General features: G+C 43.9%; 2 protein-coding genes across 2 annotated transcripts in view; one reads left to right on the top strand and one right to left on the bottom strand.

Annotated features, from left to right (window-relative positions):
- LOC119658771 (E3 ubiquitin-protein ligase Iruka) overlaps positions 1-13,198 on the top strand; it is a 43,554-nt gene that overhangs the window by 8,198 nt on the left and 22,158 nt on the right. Inside the window, exons 2-3 of the mRNA XM_038066467.1 lie at positions 8,095-8,202; positions 8,265-8,741. Coding sequence (XP_037922395.1) covers positions 8,095-8,202; positions 8,265-8,741 — 585 coding nt within the window. The remainder of the gene's footprint in view (positions 1-8,094; positions 8,203-8,264; positions 8,742-13,198) is intronic.
- LOC119658772 (phosrestin-2-like) lies at positions 8,811-10,429 on the bottom strand. The gene is made up of 5 exons (XM_038066468.1): positions 10,174-10,429; positions 9,771-10,099; positions 9,235-9,713; positions 9,047-9,176; positions 8,811-8,985 (listed from the first exon to the last, which is right to left on the bottom strand). Exons 1-5 carry the CDS (start codon positions 10,280-10,282, stop codon positions 8,914-8,916), a joined length of 1,119 nt encoding a protein of 372 aa, XP_037922396.1. The 5' UTR covers positions 10,283-10,429; the 3' UTR covers positions 8,811-8,913.

Below are 13,198 nucleotides of genomic sequence, written 5' to 3'. Positions count from 1 at the left end.
TCGTGGAGACTTAATCCTACGGTCTTCTTAAGACACGGATTGATTTTAGGACCACAATTAGAGCCCCGCTGTGACGAGCAACAACGGTACCAGTCTATGCAAGTACATAGTTTAACATTCATACTGGTGGATGCAAGACCTACCTAAATCTCTACCGAACTAAGGAGTACGGCACCCGTGTTGAAACGCAACACCACGCCAAGGCCCGAAGGTCTCTTCTCGTTTGAGCATCACCAACAGCCCCCATGAAGCTCCCACTAGGGAGCCAACCGCAAACAACCGAGCTGTACTCATATACGACAGGAATTCTCTTGAAGTATAAGAGTCCAGGGGCTACCCCGGTTCCCATGGTACCAGTATACACCTGGTAAGGTTTCGTGACCGAAGCCACTTCAGATGAGTCCCCGTACAGACTCGGGTCTGATCGCCCTAATTAGGTCTTGGAGCATTCGCCTACTGCATCACGGCCGGCAAGCAAATGCGGTACAGCGGTTCTCGGTGCCACCACGTGGACGTTCTCCTCGGCCACTTGGGTTGGGTTCAGCCGACAGGGTTGCCGCCTCGTCTTCCTCCCCGCCGCCTCAGAGCACCCATGAACAAGGACATTAACTCTTGGGCCAGACAGTGCATCGCATGCTAGAAGTACAAGGCTATAAAGCAAGTGAGGAAGGAGGTAGCCTTGTTCTCTTGGCCAACCAAGCATTTTCCCACATTCCACATCGATTTGCCCCTTTACCAGATCCACATATTTTCAGGTATTACTGCCTAATCTTGTACTGAGGCCTTCTGTCGAAAATGGTCTTCACGCTTTGGTCTGCCGGCAATTATAACCGATCAGGGAATGCAGTTTGAGTCTTCCCGTTTCTCATAGTTGGGCAAACTCCTCGTCTTCAAACGTCAACCGCGTACCACCCGCAGTCCAATGGGATGCCCAAAAGGTGGCACAGAACGCTGAAGGCCGCTATAATGGCCCAAGATGACCCTTCTAGGTGCCAAGTCTTGCCACTCCTACTTCCCGCGGAGTTAGTATACGGAGCGAACCTGAGACTCCCCAGACCACCATGCGCGATAATAATCGTTGACCACCCGCAGTCCAATGGGATGCCCAAAAGATGGCACAGAACGCTGAAGGCCGCTATAATGGCCCAAGATGACCCTTCTAGGTGCCAAGTCTTGCCACTCGTTCTACTTCCCGCGGAGTTAGTATACGGAGCGAACCTGAGACTGCGCGATAATAATCGTTGACGGGATAATCCAATGAGTTGTTGTTAGAGCACTTGATTCGAGGCTGTGACGGTACACTTGGAGAAGGCGCCAATGTGGTCAACATTGCGTTGGTCCCTGATTATTACCCTGATTTGACTTGGGTACTCATTCAAAGCTGAGTCGTACTATCAGACATCCAGTCCACTGTTACTCGCGAGGTTTGTACTGCGACTTTCCGCTGCCAGAGCTTAGCGGCTCAATCACTAAGTTATCATGTGCCAAGGTCATATGCACAAGTAAAACCCAAACGAATCGAAGTGAAAAAAATAAAGTTGTTGTTTTAAGAAACCGAAATATTGTGAATATGGATCGACAGGAGTATAAAAGTCGATGTTATTCACACGACTATCTCTCTTTCTTCAGATGGTGACTCGCCATTTCAACAACTCTTAGGTTGCACATGATGGCCGATTTGGCACTAAAATTTGAAATTACTGTAAAGCTTACAAAAGTTTATTTAATTAAGCAAAATAGGTGCCAGTCGATTCAAAATACTTCTCCCAGCGAGATACAATGTATGCCAGTTTCGTAGAAGTCCAATTTTCCGGTGTTGATAAACTCATCGAAGGCAATTTTGATGGCCTCTTCATTCCTAAATTGTTTTTCCACCAAAAAGTGATCCAAATGCTTAAAAAAGTGGTAGTCGGTTCGCGAAATGTCCGGTGAATATGGTGGGCGAGGCAGAGTCATATACTGTAATTCGTTCAACTTTTGAACCGTTGTTCTGGATACATGAGGTCGTGCATTGTCGTGAAGGAGTATCACACCATTTCTGCTGACTAATCTCGGCCGTTGAATACTCAATTTATGGTACTTTTCCTCGAATTGGGCACAGTATTTCTGTGCATTTATCGTTTCTCCAGGTGCCAAAAAAGAATAATGGATAACTCCAGCTGTAGACCACTAAACAGTTACCATTACCTTCCTCGGATGGAGGCTCGGTTTCGGTATATGCTTTGGAGGCTCATCAGCATCTAGCCATTGTGCTGATCGGCGACGATTGTCGTGTAATATCCACTTTTCATCACATATCACTATTCTGTGCAAAAAGGGATCGCTTCTGTTGCGGAAGAGTAAAGAATTTTCCATTCCCCATGGCATGGGGAACCCATTTGTCGAGCTTTTTCACCTTTCCAAGCTGTTGCAAGTGTCGGGAAACTGTCGAATAGCGTACGCCCAGTTTCTCTGCAATGTTTCTCACAGACTGACGTGTGTCAGATTCGACTAGCAAATGCAGCTCGTCGTTTTCAATCGATGGTCCTGGATGCCACGTGGCTCACTTTGAAGGTTTACGTCGCCTGACCGGAATTTTTCGAACCACCCCCGTGTGGTTCGTTCGCTTATCGTATCAGCTCCAAATGCGCTCATTATGTTCTTGGTCGCCTCCGCTGCTTTATGACCGAGTTTGAACTCACACAGAAAAATGTGTATGTTCTTGGCTCTTTTCCATCTTTTTTTCCTTTCTATTCACTGTTATCACAATAATGGTCAAAACTGAAATGCTCCATGATTAAGCGCCAACTGGTGGTGGTTTGATACAGCAAAATCGCAACTAACTTCACTTGATTGCCAAATCGGCCATTTCGTGTGCAACAACCTAACAAATGTAGTTAATAAATTCTTTTTAGAGCTAGAGTCCCACAAAGCACATTCCGTTAATGCCTCCTATTGATGCCTATCTGATTAGGAAGAGTGTATCCTTTACTGACATAATTGTTAGGCAAATGTTGCCAATGTCGTATAAAGAGTCAGCATTAAATTCTGTGACTTGTTCTCCATCTGTGGATAGTAAATAATGATTACGCTTAGTAAAATACAGATAAATCATTGTAAAAGATTAGATTTTATTTGAGAAAATGCGTATCATCATATCAACAGCAGGTTTATGGCAAAATTCGTTTATTCTGTAGTAGCGGTAACGAACGGTTTATGGGCTTTTGGGATGGCCGTGAAGGCCGGAAATGATAACATGTTGCCGAGTGAAAATTTGGGGAAACCAAAGATACCAAAAATCAATCGAAATTTGTATTGGCCTTGGTAAATGTGGAATTGAGGCATGAAATGCGGATTGTAAAATATCCACTTACCGTATTTCGACCGACAATTTGGTCATCGAGATAGAATTAGATAGAATTCAAAGTCAAACGAGCTGGGAAATCGAAAGCTGGTCTCTTCAGGTATGAAAGGTTTTGTGTTTCCTTATTGTGAGAAATTTTGATTGCCTGACATTCCAATTGCACATTAAAAATTGAATTTTTCAAGAGAAAGTTCAACATTATAAGGAAATGTCAAAAAAAAAACGCTTAAACAGATACAAACAAGCAAGCTGGACGCTTTAGGTACAGCGGCTTTTGTTCATTTTGAGTGAGAAACTTTCTATGCAAGCATTATTTACTTAAATGAACTTTCGCTTTTTGGTGCGCACATTTTGAGTCCTCACTCCTCCGTGTTTCACCCAAAGGCCATTTTCAGTGAAACAAATTGTTTCCCCTTTTCACATATATGGGGAGGCCCCCTTAAAATGAACAGAAAGTGATGCAACTCGGTGCATGTATAGCGGTTTAAAGATCATATATTCTCACCAAATTTCGGCACTAGTCGCTTCGGAGTAAATTTCGTGCGGCATACGGACAGACAAGCGATCAAACAAACACTGAATTTATTTAAATAAAGTTTTGCTTTACACAAAACCCTAAGAAATACTAGGTAAAGCTTCTTCATATATGGGATTGGGACTTCATATAAACGCACCATTTTTTCAGATTTTTCGGTTGGACAGGTTGTGAGAACGAAACCTGTTTCACTTTTTCCGGTACACATTTTAAGTCTTTATCAATATTAAAAATAAAATTATTGTCGAAAAGTATTATTTATTATTAAAAAATGCCCAACTCGCGTGTAACAGACAGACAGATAGATATTGAATCGATTTTAATAAAGTTTTGTTTCACACAAAACATTAAAAAGGGCTGGAGAGAAGTAGCTTTTTTTATATATGATACTTGCCTTGTGAGTTGGGTCTTCCCTGCTTGTCGTAGAAGGCGACTAAAAGGGATCGAAATTTGTGGGCTAGCAATCTGCAAATTTTGAAACTTTATTACTAGCGAATGACAACGACCTTTGGCTCTCGAAAACGGACTATGATTGGTTTTTGGAATGTGTGAACGCTTTTCGACAACGATAGCGAGCACCCCCAGAATGCTCACTTTCTCTATCATCATCAACGGCGCAACAACCGGTATCCGGTCTAGGCCTGCCTTAATAAGGAACTCCAGACATCCCGGTCTTGCGCCGAATTGGTGGACATTCGATATCCCTAAAAGCTGTCTGGCATCCTGACCTACGCCATCGCTCCATCTTAGGCAGGGTCTGCCTCGTCTTCTTTTTCTACCATAAATATTGCCCTTATAGACTTTCCGGGTGGGATCATCCTCATCCATAGGTATTAAGTGACCCGCCCACCGTAATCTATTGAGCCGGATTTTATCCACAATCGGACGGTCATGTTATCGCTCAAAGATTTCGTCATTGTGTAGGCTACGGAATCGTCCATCCTCATGTAGGGGGCCAAAAATTCTTCGGAGGATTCTTCTCTCGAACGCGGCCAAGAGTTCGCAATTTTTCTTGCTAAGAACCCAAGTTTCCGAGGAATACATGAGGACTGGCAAGATCATAGTCTTGTACAGTAAGAACTTTGATCTTATGGTGAGACGTATCGAGCTGAACAGTTTTTGTAAGCTGAAATAGGCTCTGTTGGTTGACAATACCCGTGCCCGGATTTCATCATCGTAGCTGTTATCGGTTGTGATTTTCGACCCTAGATAGGAGAAGTTGTCAATGGTCTCAAAGTTGTATTCTCCTATCCTTATTCTTCCTGTTTGACCAGTGCGGTTTGATGTTGTTGGTTGGTTCGTCTTCGGTGCTGACGTTGCCACCGTATATTTTGTCTTGCCTTCATTGATGTGCAGCCCAAGATCTCGCCCCAATCGCCGCCTGCTCGATCTGGATGAAGGCAGTTTGTACGTCTCGGGTGGTTCTTCCCATGATGTCGATATCGTCAGCATAGTAGTAGTAGTTGGGTGGACTTAAGGAGGATCGTACCTCTTGCATTTACATCAGCATCACGGATCACTTTTTCGAGGGCCAGGTTAAAGAGGACGCATGATAGGATATCCCCTTGTCGTAGACCGTTGTTGATGTCGAATGGTCTTCAGAGTGATCCTGCTGCTTTTATCTGGCCTCGCACTTTGGTCAGGGTCAGCGTAGTCAGTCTTATTAATTTCGTCGGGATACCGAATTCTCTCATGGCCGTGTACAGTTTTACCCTGGCTATGCTATCATAGGTGGATTTAAAGTCGATGAATAGATGGTGCAACTGTTGTCCATATTCCAACAGTTTTTCCATCGCTTGCCGCACAGAGAAAATCTGATATGTTGCTGATTTGCCTGGAGTGAAGCCTCTTTGGTATGAGCCAATGATTTTCTGGGCGTATGGGGCTATCCGGCCTAGCAAGATAGTGGAGAATATCTTATAGATGGTACTCAGCAACGTGATACCTCTATAATTGCTGCACTGTGTGATATCTCCCTTTTTATGTATGAGACAGATAATGCCCTGTTGCCAATCGTCAGGCATTGATTCGTTGTCCCATACCTTGAGCACAAGTTGATGAACCATTTGGTGTAATTGGTCACCTTCATATTTAACCAATTCGGCTGTAATTCCATCGGCTCCTGGCGACTTATGATTTTTTAGCAGATGAATTGCACGGACTGTTTCTCCTAAACTTGGTTGTGCTAGTATTTGTCCGTCGTCTTCAGTTGGCGGGACTTCCAACTCGCCGATGTTCTGGTTGTTCATTAGCTCATCAAAGTACTCAACCCATCGCTCCAATATGCCCATTCTGTCGGAAATCAGATTTCCCTCTTTATCTCGGCAGGATGAGCATCGAAGTGTATAAGGCTTCATCCTGCTGACTTGTTGGTAAAACTTGCGCGCCTGGTGCGGTTGCTCCCTGTACTTTTCTAGTTCACAGACTTGTTGGTTCTCCCAGGCTTCCTTTTTCCGTCTTTGAAGTCGCTTCTCCGCTCGCCGGAGTTTGTGATAAGTCTCTGCGCGTGACCGCGTTCTTTGAGAATGCAACATTACTCGGTATGCGGCATTCTTCCGTTCCGTTGCTAGCTTACATTCATCGTCAAACCAGCCGTTCCGAATCTTTATGCGGCTGGGGCCACGTATGTTTGTGGCCGTATCCATGATAACGTTCTTCAGGTGGTTGTAAAGATCATTTGTTGACTGCGGTTATTGCGGTATCCATTTCCCTCTTATAGGTGTCGCGAAGGGCTGTGTTGTGGATGGCTTCAGTGTTAACTCTCACCTGATTGTCAGAGAGGATCCTAGGTGGTATTGTTATTCGGGTTCGGAGCACCATGCCAACGAGATACTGATCCGAGTCTATATTGGCCCCCCTATATGTTTTGACATTCATCAAGGCTGAGAGGTGGCGGCGTTCAATCAACACGTGGTCAATTTGGTTGAAAGTGGTCCCGTCTGGAGAGGCCCACGTATGTTTGTGGACCGCTTTCCGCGCAAACCAGGTACTTCCAACAACCATTTCGTGTGACCCTGCTAATTGAATAATCCGCAGTCCGTTATCATTTGTATTTTCGTGTAAGCTATGGGGGCCAACGTATCGCCTGAATACAGGCTCCTTCCCTACTTGGCTGCTCAAATCCCCAAGTATGATTTTGATATCATATCTGGAACAGGCTTCGAGGATTCATTCTACTGCCCCGTAGAAGGTATCCTTCTCCGACTCTACAGTCTCCTCTGTAGGAGCGTGAACGTTAATGAGGCTTATATTTCTAAACTTGGCTCGCAAGCGCAGAGTGCATATCTGTTCGCTTATGTTTTCAAAGCCGATAACAGCAGGTTTCATTTTTTGGCTGATTAAGAAACCTACTCCGAGCACATGGTTTACTGGATGGCCACTATAATATATGGTGTAGCAGCTCTTCTCTAGGAAACCGGTCCCTGTCCAACGCATCTCCTGTAACGTTGTTACTTCAGCCCTATATTGGGACAGGGTATCGGCTAGCTGCTTATCAGCTTCATCTCTGTACAGGGAGCGCATGTTCCATGAGAAAATGCACAAATCGTTATTCCGTTGTCGTTGCCGGGTTTGTCGTTGTGTAATAAGTCTAGTCCGAGGCTCCTGTTGTGGCTCCGTAACAAGTTGTTTTGCGTGTAGGGTTGTCAGCCCTACCCAACCCCCAATCTGGAAGACCAGTTGGTACAATTTAGGCGTTTTTAGGCGCGGGAGACTCGCCTTCATCCTTCTCCGTCTGCAGCTTTTCGTTAAGAAAGAGCTCCCAGCGGTCACCACGTGGAGGTGGAGATAGGGTTTGGTAGTAGAGCTGTTGGTGTTGGTTCACCAGGCATTTCCCAGGTTTTATGCTCCATCGTGGGTACCAATCCACGTTTCGCCCTGGGACCTATACTACCCTTTGACCACTAGCATTAGAATCGGGAAATAAAAATGTTGTTTTTTTCGGTCCCGCTGCTCCCAGGGCAAAGGTGAGGCAGCGTCTGACGAGTTGCCCCTGCCCTGGTAACAAACCGTGAAACCGTCTTCGCGTTTTATTTTTTGCTTAATCATGTTTTTGTTGAAATATCTATCAGATACAAAAAAATAAGTATCTTATCACTCTCATAGTTCTTTGGGAAGTTCCGGTAATTGGGTCGAGTATTTAGGTCGGTTGGTTGGCGTTTTCATTTCCTGTATTCAGTTCATGCCTAATACTTACAGCTTTCTTTTTAATTTTCAGGATTACACATGTCCAATATGTGCAGGTGGATTTATAGAAGAACTTCCAGCGGTTAGTGAATCATCATCATCCGAAGATGTCGAGATGACTGAGCCAAACGGAACTGATGTAGGAAATTGCCAGTCATTTATTTGAATTACTGATAACTAATCCGAAACATTATTCCCCAGAATTTAGAAATGTTTCGCAATGAATTGCGATCATTGCTGATGTCGCGCGGTGGAACGACTCGACCTGCAGAAAATGATCACACAGAAACTGAAGAACATAGTGCACCGACTGGTAGTCGGGGTTACGCTTTCGGACGACGTAATCCACGTCATCACAGAATGGCAAATTCCGATAACATTCTTTATGAGATTTTACAAGCACTTTCGATGGGTAATGATGGTGCTTTTGGGAACGCTTCAATGTTTTTTATGGGCAATCCGGGTGATTATGCATGGGGTCATGAGGGACTTGACACAATAGTTACACAATTGCTCAATCAAATGGATACAACTGGACCGCCACCGCTATCAAAAGAGAAAATAGAGGAAATTCCAAATGTTGAAATAACACAGGAACAAGTGGATATGAAGCTGCAATGTTCAGTGTGCTGGGAGGATTTTAAGTTGAGTGAATCTGTGAGAAAATTACCATGCCTTGTAAGTATGATTTTATGATAATGAAGTATCTATTCTAGGAACGATTCCTTGAGAAAATATAAGTCTAAATTTTTCGTTTCAACCCCTCATTTATTTAGAGGGATTATCTTCCTCAATATTTTGTATTAAGCAAATTCTTCATCAGTTTTGCGCTCTCTAAATGCTCCGCGTCTTATTCATAATCAGAATTTTTTTCCGCAATTCCTTCGTATTTTTCATGGGACGAAATCAGTTGACGATTTGGCTGAAATTATGGAAAGAAGGTTTATTTATGATTGTTTTAAATGGTGGTCTCATTAGCTTACCTTCGGATGCATTAACACAAACGGTAATTCCGCAGAAAGTTCTCCTCCCAAACAGCCCATGAATAGCTTTACTTTTATCGAATAAGATACAGTGATCCCAAATACGTCCTTATTATCTGCTGTCGAAATTCTGGATAAAATTCGGCGATTTATTCCAAAAAGTTACCTTTGCAGGAAATTCAACTTACAAAGTAGTCGAGGCTAGATTGGTTTCACGCCTTTTCAGATGGCCTTCAATTGCCACTCCGAAGCGATTTTGAGTGAAAACCAGATTTGGTTGTAGATATATAACCTTCTGCAAACTGGCACCTGGTCCAACAGGACATCCTTCTGTTGTTTCTATAGAATTAATCATGTGTCTCATTTGACCCGTTTGGAAGATCCTAAATTGAACGGTTTGCATGACTTTGGCTTGAATTTTCCTGACGCATCTCGACGACTTGTTTCGAATACTTATATTCACTGCAATCTTGTCACCGGGGTGGTAAATTTGTTGGTCTAAATTCATTTCAAGCTCTAATTCATCGGGCGAAAGTAAGAAACCTTTGCGTACAACGGTGCATGGCTGTATTCCTTGATTTATGGGAGCGTATTGTACTTTGCGAATACCGAGGTTAACGGTGCTTCGTCGATGAGAACGATCGGTCTCGGAGTCGCCTACAAACACCTATTGGCATAAGCGAAGAGATTTTCACATGGAATTTGTATACTTTTCAAAGTATACCTTAATGAAATATTGAACTCCCAAAGGCTGGCTTTTGTCGCTAGCCTTTTGCTGCAATACAACTGACACTGGACAATTTGGTGACATTTTCAAAGTGAAGGGAAATGCGTTATGCCCTAGTTTCTCTAAAAGGCAGCTTTGCCATTTTGTCAACATGACATCGGTTTTCCCTTGGGTGTAGAGTTGATTTGATTCCAAAATAAATTCTTTGTAGAAATTCAGCCCCATGGTTTCGTCATCTTCTCGACCATAGCGGAAGTAGCAAATGAGTTGGGCATAAATTTTACGATTGCTTTGAATGTACTCTGGATCCAGGGCGATAAGTCCATCTATTCGGAGGATTGCATTTTTGAGATCTTATATTAATTCACATGCTACGACTTCGAACTCAAAGTTACCGTACCGATTGGTTCCACAGCGCTTACTGTATCGACAATCTCTCGTTTGCCCACATATATGGTAACTTTGCCATTAGGTGAACACTTCTTGTATGTTCTAAAACTTACAACCATTTTTATTAATAAACTGTTCAGTTGCCTTGAAAACTTGAAGCAATGACACAAATAACTTCACTTTTCAGTTGAACACTTTTATCACATCACCCTGTACTTGCTACTTGCTGAGTTGAACCAAGAGATAGACCTGCACTGGTGGTTGGGAACTGACTTGTTTTTATACCGCAGTAAAGAACTTATTCAATTAAGATTTGTAGTCACGAGCATAAGTTAGGCTTCTTATTTCTTTATTCGTCTCTTTTGTGGGAGAATCAATAATACTGTTCTTATGTCGTCCGAAGATCACAATGCATTCACCTTCTTAAAATGTTGCTAATAAATTCACATTTTGCTTCCACATCATTTGTAATTTAGCAAGTATTAAAAAGAATACACTTCGTCTCTAAAAAGGGTTTCAGGGTGTTCCAGCAATGACATTCGATATGCTCTTATATATTATATATATATATTTATAGGTTTTTCCTATAACTACCGAGTCGATAATGAGTTGCTCTTTGCAACCCCTTGACCCAACTCGGCAACCCTTCTGCTCCTCGGACAGAATGTTGTTGGTCTCGAGGTGCGCAATGACCCTTCCACTAATAATGGACTTGATGAATTTGTAGAGGGTTGGTAAGCAAATGATCGGTCTTGTGTCTGCGGTCTCCTGCACCGTGTCCTTTTTTGGGATAAGGTAGGTAATCCCCGCAGTTAGGAACGGTGGAAATTCCTCCGACCGACTCATGACCTCATTTATACTGCGTGCCAATCGACTGTATACGCTGGTAAATTTCTTATACCAGAAATTCTGCACCCGATTCTTCTAATTCTTCTAATTCTTCTAGCTGTTTATAGCTCGTCGAACTTCCTCTTCGGTAATCTCCGCAAAATTCGTGCCAGCCGTATTGCCATGGCGAGTGCCTTCGGCGGTGATCCACTCAGCATGCTGGGCGGGTAACCCCCAAAGTCCACCCCAATACTCTTTCGCTTCCGTCAAATTGTATTGTCTGGATGCTCTGTTGGGATTCGTTGAGAGATCTGAAAAACCTCCGCTGGTTCCTCGCGTATGTGCATTTGGAATACGTCTGGAATGACTTTCGCCATACCGTCGTAACCGCCTGGATATGACAGAAAGTGTCTTTCTCTCACTTTGGATGGCATAGTTCCGGTAAACCCTCTGCACTTTATTTCTCACCCATCTGCTGCGAATCTTCTGACCGTGCAATCTGATAGCCGCAACTGCACCACAATACACAAGTGATTGTAGTTGCAGCAGCGTTATATTAGCACACAGCCGAGATGCAATCTCATCATTGATTTGAGATAGAATTCCCGCGCTCCACGCTCTTTGGAATTCGTCCCGAACTGCAGCGGAAACCTCAGCTGTACGGTGGAAAAGAGTGCTTCGGCGAGTACTGAAACTGTTGTATGCAGTGCGGTGTGGTGTTGTTGATACCGCCGCCTCTGCCCCCATCGACTCTCGGTCACCAGTTTTCCCGATGGCCTCAAGTTGAACACGCTCCCCGATGGTGGCCGGGATTGTGTCGCTGTGAGTAATAAAGCGGTGCACAGTCACGTGCGCGAATTGCGGGAAATGCTCGACGAATCTCTGGTGGTCGTCGTGGCGCCTAGACGTCGAATCGCCCCACGACTAGCGGTTTCGACGCCGTGCTGTCCATTATGAGACCCCGGCGCAGTCACCAAGTCAGACGACTCCCGCCGGTTATCCGTACCTGACCTCAAATTTCTTCTTTTCATTTTTGGTGGTGCATTTTATCCTTAGCTGCCAGGTGTGGGGATAGCTTCCTCAGTAAGTAATCTGCAAGACTGTAAAGTTGCTGCACTTTGCTCATCTAGCCCCTGATACGCTGCTCCTCCTTTCACAACCGGGCTTGGGACCGGTTACCGCGGATTTATTATTATTACCCATACTAAATTTTGAAAAAAATCAAAAATCAAATCAAATCCCATTCCGGTATCTGCTCAAAGTAGACCGGAAAACCCTCCCTCTAACCCTCCTAATTGCAACAGCACTTCTGTTACGCTAATGACAAGAACAGTATTTGGCTTACCGGCTGACGAGCCGCGGTGGACAGATGGCGAGAATATTTCAAACAGATTTCAATGAAGAATTTATTCATCTTCTGCAAGCATCGCCGCTATCTGATCAATTCCATCTGTCAGCGCCACTGAAGTTGTGGAAGCAATCAAACCCATGAAGTCGTGGAAAGCAACGGGATCTGACGACATCGCATCTGAGCTCTGGAAAGCAAGGATCTTGGACCCAACACTGTGACTCAGTGAATTCTTCAGTCGGTCTATTGAGGAAAGCAAAACATCATCTGACTGGCAAAAACGCACCACCGTTCCAATTAGAAAAATAAAGGTAGCCCAGCAGACTGCTCAAATTATCGTCCGATCCGGTTGCTCTCCTATACCATGAAGATTTGTGAACGCATTTTTGGCAACTGTATTAGTGACTTCGTTGAAATAACGGTGAATCAAACCGAATTTGTTTAGAATTGCGGGACTTCTGACGCAATATACGCTGCGCGATTACTCATGAAAAGACACTGTGAGAAGCGCAGTCCTAGTTTGAATCAGAATAAAACTGGATTTTTGACGGCCGATCCTAACAAAACAGGTACTATCACTGTCAGTGGCAGCAACCTACCCAGAACTGAGCGATTGAAATATCTCGAACCAAAGGTAAACTGCGTTATGGAATTACGCATTAGGCGTCGTTTGTAACCGATGTATCAATGAACATCTCAAATTGAAAATTTACCGCAGTGTCGTCCGCCTTGTCGTTCTGAATGTTAGATGACTATAAAAGACAATGAACTGCGCCTCGCGGTAGTGGAAACGAAGATGTTACATTAGACCAGTGGCATAATACGGCATGATCACGTTCGAAATTGGTATGGGCTTGCA

This window comes from Hermetia illucens, chromosome 6 (assembly GCF_905115235.1).
Source record: "Hermetia illucens chromosome 6, iHerIll2.2.curated.20191125, whole genome shotgun sequence".
In the NCBI taxonomy this organism is placed as follows: domain Eukaryota; kingdom Metazoa; phylum Arthropoda; class Insecta; order Diptera; family Stratiomyidae; genus Hermetia; species Hermetia illucens.
The sequence above is the reverse complement of the archived record's forward strand: the minus strand, read 5'-3'. Positions and strand labels throughout refer to the sequence as shown.